At 39.4% G+C, this 25,556-nt stretch overlaps 1 protein-coding gene across 1 annotated transcript in view; it reads right to left on the reverse strand.

Moving 5' to 3' along the window:
* Window positions 1-23,307, reverse strand: part of LOC145991805 (growth hormone secretagogue receptor type 1-like) — a 100,304-nt gene extending 76,997 nt beyond the window's left edge. Inside the window, exon 1 of the mRNA XM_083127854.1 lies at window positions 22,953-23,307. Within this exon, the coding sequence (XP_082983980.1) occupies window positions 22,953-23,307 (355 nt within the window). The remainder of the gene's footprint in view (window positions 1-22,952) is intronic.
* Window positions 23,308-25,556: the final 2,249 nt, after the last annotated feature.

Raw genomic sequence — 25,556 nt, forward strand, 5'->3', positions numbered from 1 at the left:
AATTTGCCACGGGATCGGCTACTTTGTGTTTGTCTGCTCATCAAATGATTAATTAGTTATTCAAACTCTATAGGTAGCAAAGCGATATAAAATAACGAAACGGAAAAAATCCACTTGACGTCTTGTAGTACTATCATCAACCTACAATTTCATGCTCACAAATCCACACAGGAAACTTCTTGTGGCATTAGTTTTGCGGAATGGCCTTGGGAAATAAAGATCGCCCATTTCCTTGTTCAGCTCTAGACAATTCAGGTGCCTTATCGAAGCTGCTCTTGAGCACGCAGGGTTTCTAACCTACTTCGCCGTAATTCAGTTGTTGTATCTTGATCAATATGCTGCATTGAACATTCCACTCAGAAATCCCATCCTATTCAACAGGGCGAGCTCACTACCATCCACTATGTGTAGGGTATTCTATAGTATTTTAATCAGGCGTAAAAAGTGCTGGGATTCCAATTTGTGACTAATCTCCATACATTAAGCATATTGTTATATAATGACAGTTAGTGGTCTCCATATATTTACGTATATGGGTATATTGTACGAATACACAAACTCGCACATAGATTTTACTTTGATATTAATTCTTTCAGTATGAATAAAACTATTTTCTTTATAGGGAGATCATAGTGGTAACCTAGAGAAACATATCAAGCGGAGGCATCAAGATAAGCTGTCATTTCTGCAGAAGAAGAAAATGAGAAATGCTATCTCTAGTAATCCGAAAGCCAATATTCTCCTAAATGTAAAGATGACCGCAGACATCCTCAGGCAGTCTTGCATCCGACTCATCTCGGAGCACGGACGTCCTTTTTCACTGATGAATGACCAAGCATTTCAAGATATAGTGAATCCTCTTTTGGAAGCGATGCCAGCTTCTGACAGGTGCGTATTTTCATCAATGTCGTCAGATTGTCCTTTACATGTATTCCTTAGTATGTTCACATTGTATACGAATGAAATTATTTTCATTGTTAGTAACGGACAGTCTTAATCAGTGTTCGGAAAGTTACTAGAGTCAGTTGCTTGGTTCAAAAAGTAGGTTCGGTGCAGCTACTCAATTTAAGAATAACTTACTTTTGCAGTTACTTTCTGTTGGATATTTTATTGCGAAAAATTGAACACACCCAATGATCATTAATTACAAGAAAATAAATATTTAAGAAATTTTATTTTGGATTTTATGTCTGTGGTATGTCATCGCATTGTAATATTATGACAACAATCAAGATTAAACCAAACACTGAAGTTTTAATGAGCAACTAGAAATGACGAATTGCAACAAAGCGTGGATGTCCTAAATTCAAAATGGAACGAAGCCCAGCTTTCTTGCCTTAGTAGGAGATTCCGAAAAAAAAAAGGAAACAAAAGCGTCCAGAAAAGAAATAGTTGGAAGCTAAACTACCCCTCTAAGAGAAAGGCCCTTAAATCAATTTGACGTATACAAACAAGACTAATTATTCAAATGCCAACAACTCTAAGCTGATTTTTCAAAGGATGACGCTTGGTCCGCGCATAGTCCATCGCAGCTATTTCTGGCTTTCAAGACAGAACCCACTCCTTAACTAGCTCAACTACTGTCCTCGCGTAGCTGGGCAGGACTGAAATTTTGGAGGGCTCCCACCAGGAATTTAACCCTGGACCGCTAGCGCCAAATGTTAAATCACTAATAATTTGGCTACGCGGGAGCCCATAGTTGAAACAGTGTTGCGAAATTTAACTTTTTCCCCCAACGCTACAAATTTTAAAGTTAAAAATTTGTCTTAAAGAATAGTAAAAGTAACGTCATAAAGTTACATCTATTGCAAAAATGAAACTCTGCTACGGTTACAGCTACCTTCTTTAGTTAGAATTCCTTAGAAATTCATTTCAGGTTACTTCAAATACATTGATTTTATTGATCCAGCCTCATGTAATGAAGGTAGAGAGTTCTGTATATCCTTACAATGTTTAGAAGGAATGCAATTACGTTAAGTTAGTTTTTCAAATAACTGTAAAACTAGTTACTCACTGACATAATCATGAGTAATTTCAACTGCAACAGTTACTCTTTGAATAAGTAAACTAAGTATAACTGTCTGGAAAAGTAATTTTCTGAAGACTGATATGTATGAGACACATTTTTTCATCAAATGATATTTAACACACTTTTGTACACTCAAACAAAACTAATTAATATAAAGTTTTCAAATATTATGTCAAATTTTCCTCAATTTTACAAAGTTGTTACATATACAGTGCGTTCGTTTTAAACTCTTATAACACAGGTTAGGTCGGAATATGTAATATAAATACTGTATAATTGTCTGCATGCTAGACGTTACGGGACGAAAGTGCCGGCATCTGTCCCATATCACGTGCTAACTCTGCGCAGAGACAAAACAAACTCACTGTACTCCATATGCCTAGAGACAGGTTATGCTAACATTCTGTAGCTTTCCAGTGCTGGATGGAACTGAGCATGCAGTACAACTTATTTAGATATCCCCTATATACTATTGTTAATATATTTTAGAAAATAAAAAAAATATAGGTGTCACATATATCCTTTTCACAGCCTTAGGTATATCTGAATGAAGCAAAAAGACCTATTGCCAAAGCCCAGTGCTGTGACCAGGGAGGGTGGTGTTATAACTTCCTCATTAGTTCAAACTTTACTAAAGAGCGTTGATTGCATCAAATAACACTGTTTATTGCATGCAAGCTGCGTTAGTTTCTAGACACACTGATAGAGGTTAACCTATTATGGTTTTAAATAACAATCTTTTTCACTTTCACCAAAAAAGTGTTCTGCTTTCTCATATTTGTAGCATTTGCCTAGTTGATGAAAGCTTGATAATATAATTAATTCATACTATTTGAAAAATATTTTTAAGAATTTTAATTCTATTTTGGGTTTGAAACAAATGTCTTGAAAATTTCAAAAATCAAGAAACAACTTATCAATTAAGGATGAAAGCAAATTTTATTCTCTGCAGGTTTATCGTGAACAAGGAAGGTGTACGGAACATGCTATTCAGTCAGGCCCAGCAGATCAGAGAAACAATACGCGGCGAAATGGAGGGAAAATTGATACATCTAAAAGTTGATTCTACTTCGAAAAATGGACGATCATTCTTTGGTGTCAACGTTCAGTTTGTTGTAAATGGGGCTCTCCAATTGCGTACTTTGTCAGTTCAAGAGTTATTTGTGTCTCAAACAGGTAGCAATTTGCGTTACGAATTGTTGAACATTCTGGATAAGTATAATGTGCCCGTGGAGAATATATATAGTTTAACTACAGACACTGGAGCAAACATGATTAAAGCCGGGAAACTTATTGGGGAAGATCAAGAAACACAGATGTCTAATATTTCTCAAGACACTTACGAAGATGAAGATATTGAAATGGAATTGACGAGTAAAGATTATCGTCTCCAATCCGTTCGTTGCGCGTCGCATACTCTTCATTTAGTCGTAAATGATGCTCTCAATTCCATTCCTGAAGTTAAGGATATTATTGTGACATGTCAAGCAGCATGCCGTGTCTTACGATCGCCTACAGCACGGCGTCAATTGAATGCAGAATCACTGCCGGTACCATCCCTTGATGTCCCGACAAGATGGAACAGCACAAATGATATGCTCCAGTCACTTTTTACACTTAAAAAGTTCATAGGGGATTACTATCAAGAGCAAGTTAAAATAAAGCAAGAAGACTGGATATACATTGAGGCTATTTTGACGTCACTGGAACCAGCCAAAGTAGCCACAAAGAGGCTGCAAGAAGAACAGATTCTACTTGGCGACTTCTACGGGATATGGCTGGAGTGTCGCCTTAAAACATCAACAATCAACACAGACCTTGCACGCCACATAGTAGAGGGCATGGACAAACGAGAAAAACAAGCATTATATGTCAATAACGAAGAGAGACTTCCATCATTATTTGAGTATCCAGGATTTCTTGCTTCTATTTACATGGATCCCAGGTACTTTTCTGTTTTAAGTGAAGAAAACATCCATGTGGCGAAGGTGTATCTCCAGAAGTTGTGGTTAAGACTTGAACACATGAAATCCTTATCAGTGTGTGGAGAGGTAAAGAAACAAGAAGATTCCAGCACTGAAGATGATGACAGTGACCATGTCACAAACTACTTAAAGAAACAAGATTTATTGCGGCGGAATACCATATCTGCACCAAAGTTTAATATTGCGTCATTATTGGACACTTACTTTGTTTCAACTCGAAGACTGAAAAGGACTGAAAATGTTCTAAATTTCTGGGAAATTAGAAAATCAAGTTGTCCCGAATTGTACATTTTGGCTTGTATTGTTCTCTCTACTCCTGCAACACAAGTTAGTGTCGAGAGACTCTTTTCATCTCTGAAATTCATACTAAACCCACTCAGGTGTAATATGGCAACCGAAATTATTGATGACATACTTGTTATTAGAAATAATTATATTTTCATGAAAAAAAATCTAACTAAATCTTCATTAAAAAGCAATCTCAGAAATAGCAGCACAGAATTGACTACAAACATTGTAGCAAACTTTGTGGAATCCAATGATACACCACAGAAAGATCTTGTACAACATGTTGAAAATGTGGGGAATATTACTGTCTAGATTAATAATGTATATAATTACTTGATTTTTTTTGTGATCTTATAGTTCATTATACATAAGTAGCTGTAACCAAAGAAAATCTTTTCAGAGGTTCCATAAGAAGTAATTTAATTAAAAGAACAATTTTGCTCGTACTTGTTTAATGTTTCCTAGTAATTAATAAATTTAGTTTTGAGTAGCTGTCTTACCTGTTCACAAAATTGCACAGATATACTGATGTTATACAAGAGTATGAAATATATTTTTATTCATGTCAAATTTGTGGAATTCTGTTTAGTTTTAAATTGACACCTGAAGGAAATGACAGTGTATTTGCTTTGTTTTGAAAGATACAAAATTTCTCTAGTTTTTTAAGTAATAAGGTCTTTTTTTTCCTTGTTTTAGAATTTACCTTGGAATGATTAAGAGAATAATAAAGATATTCAACAAAATTTTAAAAACTGTTTCAATATATACTTTTCAGAACCTCCGTTCTATTCTTATGCTTATACAGTACGAATGCATACTTTAAATATATGTATATTTACATTTTTTTTAAAAAAAATTGAGCTTCGATGTTGTAGGGAGTTGAATATATGGCAAATATTGTTATTCCTTGGTTGGTGAACAAATCCTAATTTTTTTTTATTGTATTAATTCCCATGATATCTGTTTCTTTGTGAGAGATTAGTGTAAATTTTTAGATTTTTTATGATAAATTTGACAGCCATTTTAGAATGTACCTCAAAATGTAACATTTAGAGCACATTACTCAGGAACACCACTCAATAACAGACGTTACTGTTAGCCTCCTAATATGTAACCTAAAATCAATTCTTGTTTTTCAAACACGCTACTTCCTAAGGTTAAGTTTAGTTCTCTTGTTATAAAATTCTCTTAATAAAATATCAAAAAATGGCAACATCATTGTCATTATCTTGTCTAAGTAATTATTGCATGGCATCTGATAAATTATCAAAAGACGCACGCAAATGCAAATTAATGTACATTAATTACCTTGATGGACGCACGTGTCTGCCTGTGTGTGTATCCAAATCAGCATGTTACTTTCTAATGTTCTGGACAATGAGTTTTTGAAGAATGGAAACCGAATAGTCAATCACTCTGCTACCAAATCATCCCGTGTAACAGCATGGAATGTAAATGGAGATGACAAATAGCATCCACATATCTTTTGAACTTGACTCATTTTGTTAGAATCAGTCGTTCCACATGTCTTATCGATACCTCAAAAATACTGAACCCACAATTGTAATATTAAAATGGGCTCCAATAACTATCAAAGTTTAATTTTTGCATGGCTGAGTTGGGGTCATGTAAATTCTTGTCCTCGCTAAAGTACAGTATGCGTACGTTGCACAAGACTATATAAAAACAAAGTAAATTTGTTACACACACATAAGTGCGCGCCCGCAATTGCATAGCTGAAAGTCTACTGAACACACACACACATCAACTTTCGAGCACTAACGATGACCATTGCCATAAGCACAATCTCTGGCGTGTGTCCAAACATGCACTTCTATGTTCACTATCTAGTAGTAGCAATTTATGGTAGAAATCAATGGTCACTAAAAGTGCATGTTACAACGTCTGCCCACACCTGGGAGTTAGGAATGGAAGACATCGCCATTATGTTATTAAGTGTCCTGTTCAAAATGTCCTTACTTTTATTTTTAAGAAATTTGCCAGAGAACGAAGCGCGATAGTTTTCAATTACATAGAAAATGATGCACCCCCTCAGAGGAGTAACCACAAATTCTTGTCTGCGGGGGGAGTACTTGGATAAACTATTAATAATAGTAGTAATAATGGCACTATTATTATACGTACACAATTTATATAGCCTATATTAATACATTACATAATGAATTCATTCGCCCCACAACAAACAACAAAAAATATGCCTCTGAAATGTGTGCGCTTCTTCTCCCCCAAACAATTGTTCATACATTTAAGACTCAACTGTTTGTAATAGTCTGACGTACTTACTTCTTGTTACTTCTCCCTCTGGTAATTTACAATGCATTACAGAAAATAAATTGCTAGCGAAGCGATCAAGAAAACTTTTAGATCCAAATTTTTGCAAACTGAAAACAATATTGATTTAATATGGCGCAAAAAAATCATGGAGGCCCATGACATTCTCTTTTACATTTTTTTTTCTATTTACATCGTTCGGCGTCCAGGGCTGACTGCCGCCGTCCCCTATACATCGACCACAAGGAAAAAAACCTTGGGACGAAAAGTCCCCGCGCAGCTTTCCCTTCTTCCCTCCACCTCGAGCCATAAGGAAGCATGGTCCACTCTCCCCCTCCCCTACAAGCGGGAGTATGGTGTACAGGAGTCGTGGGTCTGCGCAGGTTGTTTTGCTCATGGTTCCACTATAGCTAAGGGTTTGAAATTGACAAGACTGTAAGAAAAGCAGATATTGCGAGCGAAACGAGCTAGACAATTTTATATAACTTTATTTACATTTGTATAAAGATATAAATCGAAAGGGGGCAATTGCCCTTCTGTGCCTCCTTGCAGATGCTCTTGACCGTCTGGAAGAAATAATGCACGAAAGACGTGAAAACTAAATCCGTCTTTAGTATCGTTTTGTCCTGCAACTCTTAGATTCTGCAACCTTTCTTTCCATAGTTCAATGTTTGCAACCTTACCCCTTAGAATTGATTTCCGTCCAAGGTTGAGGCCCAATCTCCCCCCCCCCCCTGTGGTTGCGCCACTGCACCTTCTTTAGCCGTAGTTGTTTTGTGAACTTTCATTGGCTTAAAAATACTTCATTTTCTTCAAGAGCATAATATAGTTTAATAACCGGCTATAAAATTCCTCTCCCCTAACTTTCTGGATTAAAGTATAATAATATAGGGGCATGGAAATCTGAAAGGGGGGTGCGGATGGCCACCTCTCTCCTTTAGAAAACGAATGTCAGCTAAAAGTATATATTTCACACGTATAATTTGATTCCAGTCATAGTAATTTACATTAATTATTATAATGGGTATGCAGGAATGCGATAATTTCGAATTCAAGTGGTGTTTCTTGAGGGGGCAACACTATTATCGGGGTAATATGCCCCATGGAAAAATACCTCGCTTCTCCCTCCGTCGAAAATATCTGCAGACGTCCATGATTAGGGCGGGGCATTAACCCCCCCTTTGGACTTCGTGCGCACGCCTATGGCTACTCATTTCTACACTACATGGAAGGTTTATTCAATTTCGAGCCAAAAGTGTAATTTTCAAATCAGGGTTTTTAAACGTCCACGAACCCATCAACTAATGGGTTCTATTGGGTTCCGCAACAATACCGGAACCTGTTCTATCACAGTGTAAATTCGGTCCAAGTTGCGTATTGTTTCATTTCAAATATGGAACTTAGACCGTCTTTAAATTGATCCGGAACGAAGGACCCTGTGCCGTATTTCAATTGATCCAGAAAAAAGGTTCCTGGAACTTATTTAAATACCTTAAACATAAAAAGGCTCTTTACGGTCCAGATCCATTTATGCTTGCTAATATTCCCTGCTGAACCTGAATTGAATTGATTTAAAATTCCTGATCCTTTAACAACCCTGGTGGAAATTCATTAATTTACAAACAACCATATTTTTAACGAAACATTAATCCCACACAATATACTGAGTTATTTTTCGCAATGTTCCAATGAATGGCAAGAGATTTGGGCTATTCCTTTTTCTTCCTTGATGTTTAATAGATTATATTTGTCACGCACCTATAACGTTACTAGCAAACATTTGTGAATTGTTCTTTCCTTGTAACGTTAACATCTACCATACTGAATTTATTTACGTTCCTTATGCAGATGGTATGTACCCAACTGCATTTTGTTCCGTTCCGCTACAGTGGTTTACATTTTGTTACATTCCTATGTAACGTTAATTAACCATATTGCCTTTCACTTCGTTCCGTTACGGAGGATTGCATTCATTACGTTCCTATGTACCGTTATTTACTACCATGTTGCATTTCGTTACGTTTTTTTGTAACGCTAGTATATACCACAATGCATTTCGTTACTACGTTCCTTGTATCCTTGTAACGGTAGTATATACCATATTGCATATTACGTTATGTTCCAATGTGCTCATTTCGTTCCGTTCCTTTATAACGTTAATATCTACCATAATACATTTTGTTACGTTCTCTGTAACGTCAGTCTGTAACATATTGCATTTCGTTACGTTACATGGGTACCAGCAGCTGAACCATACTCTTCCTCCTACAAAATGGAACGTAACGTGTAACGCAAATTGGGTACGTTACGACTCCCTGTGGGGCAGGGAAGGGGGAGCGGCGAAAAGAACTTCTCTTGGAAGTCAGTCGACTAAAAACGCCGCTCATGTCAAGCGGCCGGAACAGTTGCTACTCCCCGGGAAAAAGTATCGGATTCCGTTCATTAGGGAAACATCCCCCCCCATTCCCCGCTCGCCCCTCCGCATGCGACGGGGATTCTACCCGTGTCGCGGGAGAGTCGCGATTTCACGACCCGACGAGCACGGAGTGGCCCATTTGCATTCCTTTCAGGGACGCCTCTGCAGTCGACACTTAGCGGAGGGAGAGTTCCTTGAACTCCCCCGCTCCCCCTTCGCGAGAAATGCCAACGCCGGGTAAATTATGCCGCGACGCGAGATCCTCGGAGGAATGCCTTACGCTAATATATCCCTTACCACCCCGGTTTTCATAGCTTGTTGTCGCAAGCGAAAATCACCCCCACGACATTCTATTCATAAACGGTGTCGCAAGAACTAGAAACGTTTCCTTCTATTTTAGGAATTCTATCTAAAAGATGGTTATAGGGTGACCTGTAATTAGATATATTCCCTGAAAGGGGTTAAAGTATAGACAATTTGCAATAAATTTGACCATATGATATCCCGTCCGAAAATTAGTAGTTTTCGAGATAATCGAATTTCTATGGGTTTTTTTAAATGACAATTTTCCACATAAAAATATGAATTGAGAAAAAGCAGCTCATTGTATGGCACACATTTCAGCGTTTTCTGATAGCTAACAAATAAGTGGTTCGTTGAAGAAGAAAAAAGTTTGTCCCAAATAACAATCACATGTAAGAAACGGGTGGGTCGAAACTTACAAGTGATGATAAAAAAAATGCACTCTTAGTTTACTTGGCAACGTATTAATAACAAAAATGGTATGACACGAAGCGTACAAATTACTTAAATTACTTCCTTGTGTCATCAGCTGTCCAACAAGGTACAAATGTTGCTAACATTCACATTTGTGTACAAGAAATAATACTTCATTCATCTACATGTGAATGGAATCAATGAACAATACAATTAAAGAACATTACACGTCTTTCTCAAAGTAGGCACCTCCGTTACGTATGCAGGCACGCAGGTTTTTACGGACATTTGTTCTCGTAACTCGTGATGTGATGGTGTCCTTGATATGTTGACCAGCTGATAAGATCCTCTCCCTGAGCTCTTCTTCCGAGTTTACCGGTGTCTTGTAAACTAAGTCTTTCATGTGGCTCCAAATGTAGAAGTCGCGAAGCGTCAAATCGGGGGATCGAGCCGGCTAGGAAATCGGGCCGCTTCGGCCAATCCAATTCTTTGAGTAATTTTCATCCAGCCACTGTCGCACGCCCTGTCAGAAGTATGAATGGGCGTCATCAACAATCATTTGATCGAGCCATTTTTTTCCTGCCCCAAATCTTAAATGCCATCACTTATGAACATTTTTTGAGGAACGGGATGGCAATGTTGTTGGAGGATGTGCCTCTAGCTACAAGACGTGACATGATTTACCAGCATAATGCCTGCCCAGCTCGATCCTCCGATAGATTTGAGGCCTTGCGACTTTTACATTTGGAGCCACATGAAAGACTTAGTTTACAAGACACTGGTAAACTCGCAAGAAGAGCTCAGGGAGAGGATCTTATCAGCTGGTCAACACATCAAGGACACCATCACATCACGAGTTAAGAGAACAAATGTCCGTAAAAACCTGCGTGCCTGCATTCGTAACGGAGGTGCCTACTTTGAGAAAGGCGTGTAATGTTCTTTAATTGTATTGTTCATTGATTCCATTCACATGAAGACGAATGAAGTATTATTTCTTGTACACAAATGTGAATGTTAGCAACATTTGTACCTTGTTGGACAGCTGATGACACAAGGAAGTAATTTAAGTAATTTGTACGCTTCGTGTCATACCATTTTTGTTATTAATACTTTGCCAAGTAAACTAAGAGTGCATTTTTTTTATCACCACTTGTAAGTTTAGACCCAGCCGTTACTTACATGTGATTGTTATTTGGGACAAACTTTTTTCAACGAACCACTTATTTGTTAGCTATCAGAAAACGCTGAAATATGTGCCATACAATGAGCTGTTTTTTCTCAATTCGTATTTTTATGTGGAAAATTGTCATTTAAAAAAAAACAATAGAAATTTGATTATCTCTAAAACTACTAATTTTCGGACGGGATACCATATGGTCAACTTTATTGTAAATTGCCTCTACTTTAATCCCTTTCAGGGAATTACAGGTCACCCTGATTGTGTGTGTGTGTGCGCGCGCGCGCGGGCGCACCGGGTGGCCTCAATTAACGTTGCCTTGCTCAGAGTCCTCTGGAAGCAACGGATTGCGCTGAAACTTGTATAGAAGTTATGGGAAGTTCGAAATATCCAGATATCTCAGATGGGACAAGTGCCCCCTCTGACCCCACTCTGCGGGCGCCCTTAATTGTGGCCACCCGGTATATATTAAGATGTGTGGGTGTAGATTTTCTCCTTATGAACGCCTCCCTAGTGATGGGAAAAGTCGTTCCTTTTGTGGATTCGATTCCTTTCGTTCCGCTCACCTAGAGGAATCGATTCCTCAAACTCGTTCCTTCGTTCCTTTCGTTCCACTGGAAGTCGTTCCGACTCCGACCGTCTCGTTCCAGTTCCACCATGATTTCGTTCACTCGTTCCTTTTCGGAATCATGATTCCTGGAATCATTTCCTCTCGTTCCGAGGAACGAGGCTCATGTTTCGTTCCTCCTTGCCAAGAGAGGAGGTGGGGGAAATTGAAAATAATGCAGGATGTGCTGACGAGGAACTGGTAATATGTGTGTGTGTTAATTACACGCGGCTAAAGGGTGGACCCAATCAATGTTGTTTTGCAGCGTTTTACACTTCGCGGCTGCACTGCTCAACAATGTGAAATTATACTTTACTTTGAAAGGAGAAAATTATCATCATGCATTTCCCATCCCATTTATTATTGATATTACCTATAACAAATAGTAATCACACTAAAAGCGATGGAAATAAAGCTAAGGAAAATATGCCATGTGGTAAAACAAAATCTCTCAAAGATGCCGATTGCGTGTAATTGATTCGTCGACGTAAATACATCAATACCGTTTTTTTTTTAAAAAAAAAACAGTTTATTTTATGTCGACAACAAGGATGGTTCATAATTCATATTTTCTTTTTACCTTGTATCTATTCTTGATAAAGGTTGTGTAATGAGAGGGAAAGGGGGGAGAAAAATGAAAAATGTAACCGTCGAATATAATTAATAAATTAGAGTGTTATGTATGCCAAATTATTACTGCGCTCTTCTCTCAATGTAAATGTATTTTTATCAACTTCAAATACATAGTTACGTCCGTTTCTTTTTAGAATTCGATGTTCTTATGATTCAGATTCAGATTTCAGCGAAAATTTGATTTTACGAAGCGCAAGTGCATTTCAAACACACCCGCACCCTCACCTCTCTCCAGGTTGTTTGGCAGCGTTGCCAGGTCAGATTTTCAACAATCGGGAGATCGTCCCCTGAAAAATCAGGAGATCTGCTTAAAAAATCAGAATAACTAATAATAGCGGATTATCAACGTTCTGGGGGGGGGGGGCTAGAGTGGGAAAAGCTTTCCACTATCATTATTGAACGTTAATTATTAATTTTAGATGTCAAAAGGTAAATTTATTACTGTTATGTCAATAGAAATTTTATTATGAATTTGCACTTCAAAGGGTACGATCTGTGGGTATGATAACCCCACCCCCTTAATTGACCTAAGGTAAAGGTACAGTTTCCCCCAACCAGTGGCGACGATCGGGTGCCAAAACTGAGGTGGGGTGCAAGGATTGCCCCCCCCCCCTAATCGCCGGCATTGCCCCAACACTTTTCAAAAAGCTGTGACATTACTGGAAAAAATCCGACCTCCATTTTCTGTTCATTTCTCAGAAATATTCGAAAATAAATGGTTTTGACTGTGCGTGGATTTATGTACTTGGCGTTTAAAACTTTATGGAAACATTTCGTGATTTTTGTGTTAACTAAGATTTAGAGCTTCAGCCACTACGCATTCGGGGATACATATTTTCAAATACTCTACCTGATAACACCTTAGATTGCTTATATTTAAAACTAGCCAAACTTACAGGATGTAATTTTTTTAACAACACATTCAAAGCATACTCACATTAATGGTAATGGAGGAGGGCTATCATGCCTGAACCCCCGAAATATCCTCGCATTAAAACTTTTATTTCAATCACGGAAGGTAACCAACCAGTATTGGACAGATTGGTTGATTGATTTGGTTCTATTTTACTTCGCATCTGCCACTTTCGTCTAATCGTAAAGATGTGAAATCGATGAAGGGACACTCACAAAGAGCTCCCATGCCCAGTCCGGGATTCGAACCCGTGTCCCAGTATTAGACAAGTCGCAGGTTTTTCTTCAACTTTTTCCGCAGTTACTCCAGACAATGTAAATTTTAATTGAATCAGCTTTTTGCATTCGAGGATTACCTAGTATAAAATCGGGAAAGAGAATTTCTACCGTCACAGTATTGATTGTGTATAAAGGGGCATAAGAGCAATTGTAGTGGTAGTTACGCTCAGAAATAGCTTAAAAAAACAACGCTCTAAAAACATGAACTATTATTTCTAAGTTAAGAGATGATTAAGAAGAAATAAAACTGCGACGTATAAGTTTGCAACAGCAGTTTACTAAGCCGACCTCCGTGGCTGAGTGGTTAGCACAATGCTATGACATCAGGGATCCCGTCTCGGGATCGAATCTCGGCCTGGGCATGGTTGTCCCTTCATCAATTTCATCTTATCATCAGTCATCCTTGTCTTCGCGATTAGCCAAAAGTGGAAGAAATGCGCAGAAAAATAAACCAAATCAATCAATCGACAGTTTACTAAGAGCTCTTATAACCATAAACTTTGGCTGCATTTGTAATGTGGACTCCCTTTTTTATCAGAGTTAAAAACCTGAAGCTGTATCTAGCATTTGCTTGCAATGAACACTACTATAAAACTGAATACTTGTTTGTATGTGTGTGTGGCAACATTGGCATTTAGTTGTAACCAGTTTTCAGTTGCCTCCCCTTTGACAAAAACCGCACCAGGGGGAAAGTTTGGACACCGTCTTCTTGTCTTTCCCAATATCATCAAGCCTGGTATGACCCTCCTGCCCAACCTCTCCCTCCCTCTCTCTCTCTCTCTCTCTCTCTCTCTGGGGAATATTCATGGGTCTTTGCATTCCACCAGCTGAATATGTAAATTGTTAATCAACTTTCGATTTTTTTTTAATAAGTGTTCATTATAAATATTTAAGAAAACAAAAAATCAGGAGATTTCCACATTTTCTTGAAACTTGTCAGGAGATCAGTAGATCGTGCTGAAAATCAGGAAATCTCCTGCGAAATCAGTAGACCTGGCAACACTGCTGTTTGGTCGGAACGAAACCTCGGAACGATTCGTTCAGACTCCAAATTCTCGTTCCGATTCCAAAAACTCGTACCAAGGCTCACTGACTAGTCCTTCAAATGTACAGCTACCCTATTGGAGAACTTGGAGCGAGTTAAAAACTGTAGTAACGCCCTCTGTTATTATTGGCTTCTTGGTTGGTTCCTTCTGACCTCAATAGCGGGGAGGGGGAGTTTAACCGCGATGGCCCCAGCAGGAAACTTTCCCAGAAACGGGAAATTTTGGACCCAAGGAAGGGAAAAGGGCGAAACATCTAAAATGTGCAAGAAACGGTGGAATTAGACGTCTTGCATTAAATAATACTTAACTTTTTCCTTTCGTGACGTATAAACACCTGAAATGTATTTTCTTTCAGTTCGAACTTAGTTGATCGTGATTGAGTTAAAAAGTGTAACAACATTCAAGTGAAAATATTAATTAACAATAACGACTCAAATAAAGCAGATTTTGTACAACGTGAACAAACTAAATTAATTACATACTCAGTGATTTATCCACCTCTAAATAACACGGCTATATTTTTTTCGCACCAGACCCCCTTTAAATTTATTCACAGTCATCTAATTTGGTAGCCGACCACCGTGGCGGAGGGGTTAGAACATCGCGGTACGACACTAGGGGGTCCCGGTTTCGAATCCATGGATGTTTGTGAGTGTCCATTCATCAATCATCACTCATCTCCATCTTCGCATGCCGGACCCTGTGGCCGAGTGGTTAGCATATCGTGCTGCGACGCCAAGGGCCCCGGGTTCGATTCCCACTCGGGCTTGGTTGTTTGTGAATGTTCATTCATCAATTTCATCCTTTCATCACTCATCCCCATCTTCGCATATTAGCCAAGAGGCACAAAACGCAAAGTAAAATAAAACAAATCAATCAATCAGTCTGATTTGGTGCTACATTTGCCTTTACATCATTTACACCTTCTTAGATTAGAAGTTCTGGATAAATCCTGAAAGTAAGGAGAATTTATTTTCTATCTTATTGTTGTATTTCTTGGTTGTGAAGACCAGGAATTTTCAAGTCGAAAGGGAAATTTTTTGCTACACGGGAGGGACGTTTTTCTCTGAGCCAGGGCAGAATTCACATTGTCCCTGCTGTTTAGCCCAGACCACTCGGAATGTGCAAAATACAACTTTCCTCCTACTCCTCCCCCCCCCCCCTTTCCTTCTCCTCGGAGTGCCTTTCCAATGCTGAGGCACATAACGGGAAAGTAAGGGAACAATAGGACAAGAGAAGCCGCTTGTAGAAGTTTCTCGCATGTGTTGACAACGGCGCAGGCGCATTAGCTCAAAACAAAACCGGATTCGATTCCAGCTGACTTCCGGAATCGGAACGATTCGTTCACTTGCTGGTTTCGTTCCTTTGGAACGATTCGTTCCGGAACGACCCATCACTACGCCTCCCTCACTCGTTCAGTCACGCTTGGCCAACCACTTCGTTCCTTCCCACAAAAGCACCCGGTTGTAACAAATTTCCGATGCCAATCGTAGAGTGCCTTTGCGCTTCTTTCCCGTATTTGCTCCTAAATTCCCGTTGTACATTTGTAGTGCTCTTTGTTTGATCAAAATCTACGTGTTCCTGCTTAATAATACGAAATATATCAATTGATTCTTCATTAATTGTAATAATGTTAGTAGGTATGATTATGCGCATAGGACCCTTGCACAGTCAACGGCAAAGATAATGGTAGGCAAATTGTCCACCGCTATTTTAATTACTTTCTTATTCTACATCCTTGTGTTGTTTTAAGGAATGAAACTATGTTGGTTCGAAGCAAACATTGTTCTCTGTTTATTGACGTCGTTATTTCAATTCATTGTCATCACAATGTGTAATACAAACCGGATTAAAATGGTGGTGGACAATTCGCTACTGTTTCTTTCGCCGTTTGGTGTACAGTCGGAGAAAGAATTACCTGGGCCACGGGATCTAGAATTTCGTAACGTCTTAAAGCCTGTTGTTTATGCAACCCAAATAACAAATTATTCGCTTAAGTTTGTCTGGTGGATCTCAGTTCTCGGGAAGGATTGAGCATTGATAGCATGAGTCACATGACTCATGCCCCAGCAACACCAAACAACAGCTGGGTGCTACGTGGCCTCAAGAAGAACATTTCAGCAACTGGCTTCTTAACAAGATCTACTCGTAAGAAAATATTTTTCGAGTGATACTAGTCATTGTCAAGAAGGTTCACTGAAATTATGGTTCTCATCACAGGCCACATTCCACACGCTAATTGTTTAAGTCCAGTTTATGCACTGGACCTACAGATTAAAGTGGGATCCGAACCAAATGTTCCTTCTATCTGGTATTGAATTCGTAAGCCTTTGATTACATGTCGAAGACGTTACCACTACGCCATCGGAGAGGCAATGGAACGCCTTGAGAAAGAGACGAGTGAAACCATATTTGGCGTAAATTTTAAAAATAAGACAATATTTTGTGGTCACAGTTTCGAACCGTGGGAGAGGCATATATATTTTTTGCCCCATCGTCCATTTCACGAGTTTATAATTCTTCCTCACCGACACGATTAACGCCAGTGGGAGAAGAAAAGCGAAGTAAAATAACTGAAACAGAAATAAAAGGAAAAAGCGAAACAAATTTTATCCATAATATTCTGCAGTCACTTCAGTCGTGTTCAAGGAATCCTACCTTTAAAGAGAGCCGTGGTCTCTAACTTGTCTTTTCCCCTTCCTTTGTGCTCTCGATTCCCTCTGTCACGATTGGTCTAAAACTAATTAATGCGACGTTAATTAAACAATCCAAACAACGAAACAATGCACAATCAACTGCTCAACATTCCAATTTTTTTCGAATCGGAAAACAATTGAGATGCAGTAAAATGAAGCAAGAAGCAGTAATAAACTGGGAATTTGATACGGTATAGAATTAAATCGGTGAAGATGTTCCATTTGATTGGATTTTTGTTATTTAGTGTCGCTATTCTTTCACTTTTGGCAAATAGCGACAATGAAGATGAGTAATGAGTGATGATATGATGACAATGATTAACGGACACTCACCAAGAACACCCATGGCCAAGCCGAGATTCGAACCAGGGGCCATGCTGTCGTAGCACGCTGTGCTAACCACTTCGCCACGGAGGTTGGTTAGGAGTGGACATTATATCATATTTTGTGTGCGCAATTGGGAGCAATCAATGGAATGACTAGGCATATTATATTATTAATATATTCATATCATAATATCACGTCATATTATTCGGCACGAAGTAACATCATAGACATTCAATCTTGCATTATTGCCTTTCAACTATTTCTTCGACTTCAGGTTAATAACATCAATAAGATAAATTATGAAACAAATGATAATGAATGTGGGATATTGACAGTTATTTCGAATTACCTGACACAAGCAACATTAAGCAGACTCGGTGGGCAAGCACATTAAGTGGTCAACCTTCGATCTCGTCACCAAAGTTCCCGGATTTGAGTACCGTCCTTTGCACAGGTGTTTGAGTATTTCGTCATTAATTTCATGTAATGGTCACTCGTCCGCGACTAGGAATAAAAGTGATGTTACGTAACAAAACTAATAAAAATAAACATGATCGAAGAGTACTTATTTCATCTCTCATGAAATCTTCTATAAAACCGGGATAAATGAAATATATGTATCTTCACATACTTTTTCGATTTCTATATTTAACTAGCAGAGACCGAGAACGGGAGAGCAATTTTCAATTCGAGAAACCGAGAGACGGAGACACTGTAAAGTCTTGTTTCTTTCTTGATATCTCCCTAATTGAGTTGTTGTTCTGTTCGTTATTGGCTTTGTATTGGTAATTATTGTCATTATTCCTCCCCTGTAGGTAAACCTTAACGACGATTTATGATGAAATACAGTAGAGCAGATAAAAGGGCAAGAACAAGAGAGTCATGCGTGACCGGGACTTCAACCCAGAACCTTACGTAACGAGATTTGAAATTCTGGAGAAGGAATCTGTGTTTCGCTTGGCTTTCTCTTTCCTCAACTTCTGTTATTTTATCATGCACGTATAATTAAAATGGTTCTGAGAAAATACGTTGCGATCCATAATCGTATTGGTTAGATGCTATAAATGTGAACTCCAACATGGAATAAATTATTCCCTTTTGTATGTGGTTGAACATGAAATCTTCTTACACTGTGACAATTTCTTTTTTAGTTTTTCTGCACAGATAAGCTAATCTGGACTGGAGCTTTAGTTTAAAATGACATACGAACTACTACATGCATCAAAGGTGTGTCGAACCCGGGATCCCTTGATTATAAGGTGACGACGTTATCATTACGCCAACGAGGAGGCTCCATGAGAAAATATTATACAATCGATCTATACAATAATTTATTTAAACATTTACATTTTCGTTTTCTTCTTTCTTTTTTTTTTTGTTAACTACTCTTCTACGACTCTTTTTCTTGTCTTGGAATTTCTTCTCGTTTCAGGCAAAAAATAATACATGCAGGCTGTATAGCCCCCCCTATGCAAATAGATAGAAAGCTCACTCTCGAGAACTAATTTATAAATAACGTAACCATTAGGAAACAATTCGAACGTTAACTGATATAACTGCAGATGAAAAAATACTTACAGACGCTAACGAAATATCTATTCTTGTATAAGCTCACAGGAAACAGGTATCTGGTGAGTCATTGAATCTTGCTAACTACGAGCGAAGGTCACGGAACCAAAGGGTGGCAAACAGGCGTCTGCTCTACGAAACTAGGGTTAGCAGACGAGGCCAGTGTTCATGTTATCAATGACGTACGAAATAAGGAGGAACACAGCTTTCATATCAAACTAGACCTGTGTTTTGGTCCCGTCATTGCATGTAAAACACTTTCTCGTCATGGCCTTGAAGGCCTACGTAAAGGATTATCTGCATGAAAGATATCTTACCATTGAGGGGAGGAAAGGTGTGTGTGTGTGTATCGAGGTCCTTCAACTTCCGTATTCTTCTTCATTTCAGAACGCGTGCTGTATCGTCGATTTAATCTAATCTAGCCGTTCTAGGTTCTGTTTCTGTTCGGTAATTTCACACTGTCTTCCTGCTTATGATATTCGCGACGAAGGTAATGGTTTCGATAATCTGGACGATAATGGGATTGTGTTGGTTGGTTGATTTGGTGTCTTAAGTCCACTTTATGCTCAGTAAGACTAATCGGGAATGCACCTACAGTTTAAAGTGGTATGTGCCTACACATTACTTTGCTGCTAGATATTTGCGTGCTAAGATGTAGGAAATGCTACATTTTCAGTGTGTGCAATTAAGATTTATTTCTGATACGAAGAATCGGAGAATGGAGTAGTGAGAAAATTATCACCTCACATGTTTGAATTATAGCCCCCCCCCCCACACAGGATATCGGCCGTGGTTTTTATAACAAAATATAACATGGATGAATTGTGTCAAGAAAAACTGGAGCCTATTCACATCCCTACGGAACTTGGAAGAAAGTCCACATAGAAATTAGAAAGTTCTGTTCCGACAAAATCGGGACGTATAGTAAATGAAAAAGCAAAGTGCTACCTTGTGCTTTGCACCAAGCCATGAAGGCGTGTAGGGGGTGCGGAGTTAGGGTCCCACACTTTCTTGTTACGGCCGAAGGTGGGGATAATGTGATCAGCACCACGCCCCTGGCCGCCTTTACCCCCCTCCTCCCTCAAGTTTCCTAGAGGTACCCACTTTATACGACGCTGGGTGGGCGCCGGAGCCACTTGAACAGGTGGACAAAATTCCAATTCTCTCCAGTCGGAGATCGAACTCAGATCTCTCGCATGGTAATCAAACTCCCTAACGACCGAGCTACCGCAGCACATATAGTATAGTAGCCTTTGTAATTAAGGCAAGAATTATTTTAGCGTTTCGTTCAACGGTTTTAGGGGAATCATTTTCGGACATAGGCTATAACTCTTGTCGGTTCTGCGACCTGGCTTGAGAAAAGGCGATTTTATGACGAACAACATTCCACCTGAATTCACGTGACTTTCCTACATTTCCTCTATCTGTTGGCTGTTGCATGAAAGACGAGTTGCTTCTTGAGACAGACAGAATCACCCGATCACCTAATGTTGCAATGTGTGTTGCCTACCTTTCCGGCATTATTTACTGCCATTAAAGTCTTATGGGGAAGAACTTTTTTCCACCACTGTACTTCTTCAGACTAAGGATTAACACCTCTGAAAAGTTTTGGTTACAGGCCCCGCGTATATTGTATGCCCCTGTACAGTGGGATCCATGAGTATTACCATGCAAATCGCCCACTAGTATTTTTATTAATTTTTCTCTTACATCGTATGTGTTTTTAAGTGATGGATTTTTATGTATGCTGGTGCAGAAGTTATCAACAGCTTGTGTTGAGCTTTCTTTTAATTCTTGAAGCTCTTATTGTGTCAAATAAAGTGCACGAACATAGTAATGGACAATTTGCATGGTAATACTCATGGATCCCACTATACAGTGGGATCCATGAGTATTACCGTGCAAATTGTCCATGACTATTTTCATTAATTTTTCTCTTACATCCTGTGTGTTTTTAAGCGATGAATTTTTATGTTTGCTGGTGCAGAAGTTGTCAACAGCTTCATTTAGTTTTCTTTTAATTCTTAAGCTCTGCTTGGGTTAAATAAAGTGCACGGACATGGTGATGGACAATTTGCACGGTAATACTCATCGGCTCCCAATACCAGACAAGTTAAGTAAACTTTATTTATATGAATTGAATGGAAAATTCCAGATCACGTGCTTCCAGTGCAATCGTCCTTCCAATTTTAGAAACTTCTCCAGTCAAATGAAGCAAAGAACAAGAAGCATGCGGACAGAACAGAGGCGTCGAAATCTTCAAAGCAAACTGCTCAATGTGACGGAAAACATGGAACGTCGACAGGTGTAGGATAACAGCAGGAACCTAACATATCCCGTGCGAAACGGAAGCTCTCGTTCAATCATTCCTTTTAGCCGCTCGGCAAAGGTGTTTTATATTAAGATCGTTTACTCTTGGCTCTCGTGCGCGGGCGCGTGCAGCAAAGTGGGTAGGCAGTGCCACCTGTCGCTGTCAGTTGAAACTGGAGCGGACGTCACTGGGCATGAGAGGAAAGCGAGTTAATATAATTTGTCGCCTCGGTCCTTATCCAAACAGAGATCATTAGCTCTCGTGTGCTCACAAGGTGTAGACATTCTTCTTTTTCATGTACAAGTTGATAGCGGAATCGGTGTACCAGTGGCGTATTTACGATTTCATAGGGGGGTTACCCTAGAACTTTTTATTCTCGGATCAACGAGAGTTTAAGCAACTTAACAGCTGACACGGTTTAACAACAGAGGGCAGTAACGTAATGGAATGCCTTTGGTCTTGCCAACATTTTTGGTGACCATAGTATTTCATAAAATTAGAAGTTTTAAGGTCAAAAACTGGCTTTAACTATATTTTTCCCCATTCGGCAATATTTTAACACTAGCACTACCAGGAAATTGATTATACAAGAACTACCAAAGGGGTCATTTTGACCCCTTGTGTTTTAAAGGTTTTATAGTTTGTAATTGAGCGTTCCTTCGGCAACCAAGACTTTATGTGACTGGATATAAAAATGAATATGCATTGAAAACCACACTAGCTTCAACCAGGTATCAAACTCTCTTCTCCCACACCCAAGGCGGTTGAACAATATGTGTATAAATATACAGTGGAAATATTTTTAAAAATAAGCTCAGGAATATTTATTATACCAATAGATTACACATTTAATTTAAAATATAAGATATGGACAAATAAACGAGTACAAGGTTAGGTTAGTGTTTCAAGAGTAAATTTAAGTTCTGTTAATAGTAATAGTAATAGTATAATGTTGAGGCATATAGGTATATATTCCAATGCGTATCTAAACAATACAACCATCTTTGTTCCTAAAATAAAGTTTTTTAATCAAAATCAAAATCATAAAGACATTCTTGTACTTTACTCGAAAATCACAAAACGCAGTGCCCTCTTCATTCAGGGCATGTGCGGCACACAATGTACTTTCGAACCACATTAGTGCATGATCGGCAGACAAATTTCTTGCATCCGAAACACTGATCGGGGGTTTTGTTTCCCTTACACTTCCCGATCTGGCACTTCTTTCTTTTTTCGGTAGAATTCGTAGATGCTGCTGGAAAATCTTCTTTCGAAACACGCTTTTGTCTCATATTCTCAGAAAGTTCTTTAGCCAACTTGATAAGAAAATAAGCAAAACCCGTCAGTTTTACGTCTTTCGTTTCTCGTAAATTTGAGATCAAATCTTATAAATCTCATTATTTCTTCAAACCTATTTCTGGGCATGACATCCGAAAGAATCTGCAGCCCAAGTTTTCAGACCAGAGACACTTTACAGTTACGCCATTCATCCGCATTGTTCCACGGAAACACAAGGCAATAAATGCATCAAGCTCATCTAGAGAAATCGACCAGTTCGGATCATCTAAAACTCGACGGGCCTCAGCTTCTGTACACTTTTTTATATTTTAGACATGGCATCAGTTACAATCAGTCTGAATGCACTTGCACACGTATCATCCACATTACGCGTAGCGTGTGACGTGGGTCCTGGTTTGGTATTATGTTTTTGTAATCTTCCGCATATCTTGTTGTTTACATCCAATACCGCCCACACAGTCTGATCCGGAGCCACTTCACTACCAATAATTTGAGTAGAATTCCCTTGTGAAGATTCTTCACTTGAATCACAATCAGTATATTCGACATCTACGTCAGAACTACTGGAGACATCTTCTTTGTCAAGGTCTGTAACATCTTGATTTTCAGTCCAGCTGTCACTGCCTTCATCACCAGAAGCAGTATCGTCAATATCCAGCAACTGGGCTAGAATCTCTGCCCCTGTAAGTCGTTTACTCCCTGCTGTCACGGTATCTTGTGACATGCTAAACGCAGTTCGATATAAATTATTTTTTGTTTATTGATTCATTTTATGCACAAACAAGAAAGTGTGAGGTTTGATTTTATTTTTGTGAATAAACTTGTATCCGAGCCAGACGTCGGGGGTTGGGGACGAGTTTTTCTTGAGTGACAGCCGCCGCCTAGAACATGACATATTTGCACCAACGCGGAGATAAGGAAAGATTATTTCCGCCGCTACCGGGCTCGAGTCGCAGCAGGCGTTCGAACCCATGTTCACGGATGACCAGAGATATCAGCTGGACCCCACGCCTGCAAGTATCGAAGACGCCTCGGTGACCGAGTTTCAAGACAATGGACACAGGTCATTCGCATCTCCTACAAAAGCGAAGCCAAGCTACCTGAGCGTGGGTTTCAACGGACGAATTTGATTCTCTTATAAATATACGGTGCTACCATCCCAAACACAGTTTTTACCCGGATTTCACAGAGAGAGCATCTCCGCGCTACACTCTCGCGTGATCATTGCTTTGTGTCCGTGAACTTTGTTTCCTTACGTACTGTGAGCGACTTGCAGATAGGGAGTTACCAGTGTGCGCCTTATTTTGGTGAAGATTACGCGGTGATTTGTTTTTGCCAAGCGTGGACTACATAAGGATGGAGGGCTAAAGAAGATAGAGAAGGGGGGGGCGTCGCTTCCCTGACGCCTGCAACGACGCCGAAGCCAGTCAGACGACGCCGAAACCAAACACTGCCCAAAGCCCGAAGGACGCTGTCAGATCGACGTCCCAACCAAAGCCCGAAGGACGCCGTCAGATCGACGTCCCAACCAAAGCCCGTCACCAGAGAGAGAGATTGAAGGACGACTCCAGAACGACGCCGATCGAAGCCAGAGGGAGAGATTGAAGGACGACTCCAGAACGACGCTTCCAGAACGACGCTTCCAGACGACGCCGAATCAAAGCCCGTCACCAGAGAGATTCCGAACCGACGCGTGACCACGTACACCCGACGCTAGTGACAAGAGGAACGCCCGAAGTTCTGAGGAGGTGCAAGTACACCATATCGTCGCAATTATTCTTCGTCGCGATCGACCTCGGAGGACAATTTCGCCACAAAGGAACCGTGTGCAAGTCCCGCGTCCAGGAGAGATGAAGGACCACGCCATGTAGCAGAGTCTGGTACAGTATACTTCAGAGGGTCTCATGTATATGTAAACGTGCGCCGTTAGTATCAACACCGTACAGTTAACGCCGACGTCCCACTTATTTGCAAAGTTACTCAGGAAAACCCAAACCTAACTTCCGCGTCTGATAATTTTTGATATTGTTGTAAAAAAGGGTAATTTCATGTTCAGATGTTCTAATTTAATTGTCTGCATTCAGCGTTAGAAGCTCCATTTCATTTCTTTAATATTTAGTATAAATGGTCAAAGTGTGCTCCATTTCTTGTGTAACCGACCGCCCCGTCGCGCCATTTTATTTGTCAATACTTGACTGATGAGTCCTTTTTAATTATGGAAAGCGTAGTTGTTTTTATTGTAAGGTCGTGTGCGTGAAATAGTATTATTTGTTGCATAGTGGTTTTTAAGGTAATTTTTGCTCGCGCCGACGATTGATTAGTGTATTCCGGCAGCTGGAGCCAATTAAGTTTTTGCATCACTATGTGATTGAGTAGTTGTTCTCATTGGACGAGAGAGGCTTATGTGTAACACCCCCGTCCGAGAAACTTTTATAATGTCGTGCTCACGACTGGATGCATACGTTCATTGGAACGAAAGATTTAACCACGCCGACCCAATTGTCTTAGTTAACCGCTTTCCGAGGGCTGGCACTTAAGTTAATTTAAAAGAGCACAGGAGCTGGCAGACGAATGCCCTAAATTCACATAAAGGTTTAAAATTAAAAGGAATGGTATGTTAATGAGATCCATGATTTGTATCCATACTTCACATGTAAAAATACCTCATGTGTGTGAAAGAGAGAGAGAGTGAATGAGTGAGCGTTTGAGGAGGCTTTGTAAACAGTTGTTGATTGCAATATTTCTTTGTTGTTACAATATATATTCACTTTTTTACCGTTCGTCAGTGTTGTTATTTGACGTTTTTCAGGTACCAGATATTATGCTATTAATGTTTTATGAATGTTCGAATCTACATATCAAAGGTAAACAAAACAGTGTAGCATTTCAAGGTATTAATCTCCGCCTCGCAATAGTATGACAATAAACGACCGTCTCAGTACCGAACTTGATAACTGGACCGTGAGTCACGAC

This window comes from Lepisma saccharinum, chromosome 8 (assembly GCF_977018435.1).
Source record: "Lepisma saccharinum chromosome 8, izLepSacc3.1, whole genome shotgun sequence".
Classification (NCBI taxonomy): domain Eukaryota; kingdom Metazoa; phylum Arthropoda; class Insecta; order Zygentoma; family Lepismatidae; genus Lepisma; species Lepisma saccharinum.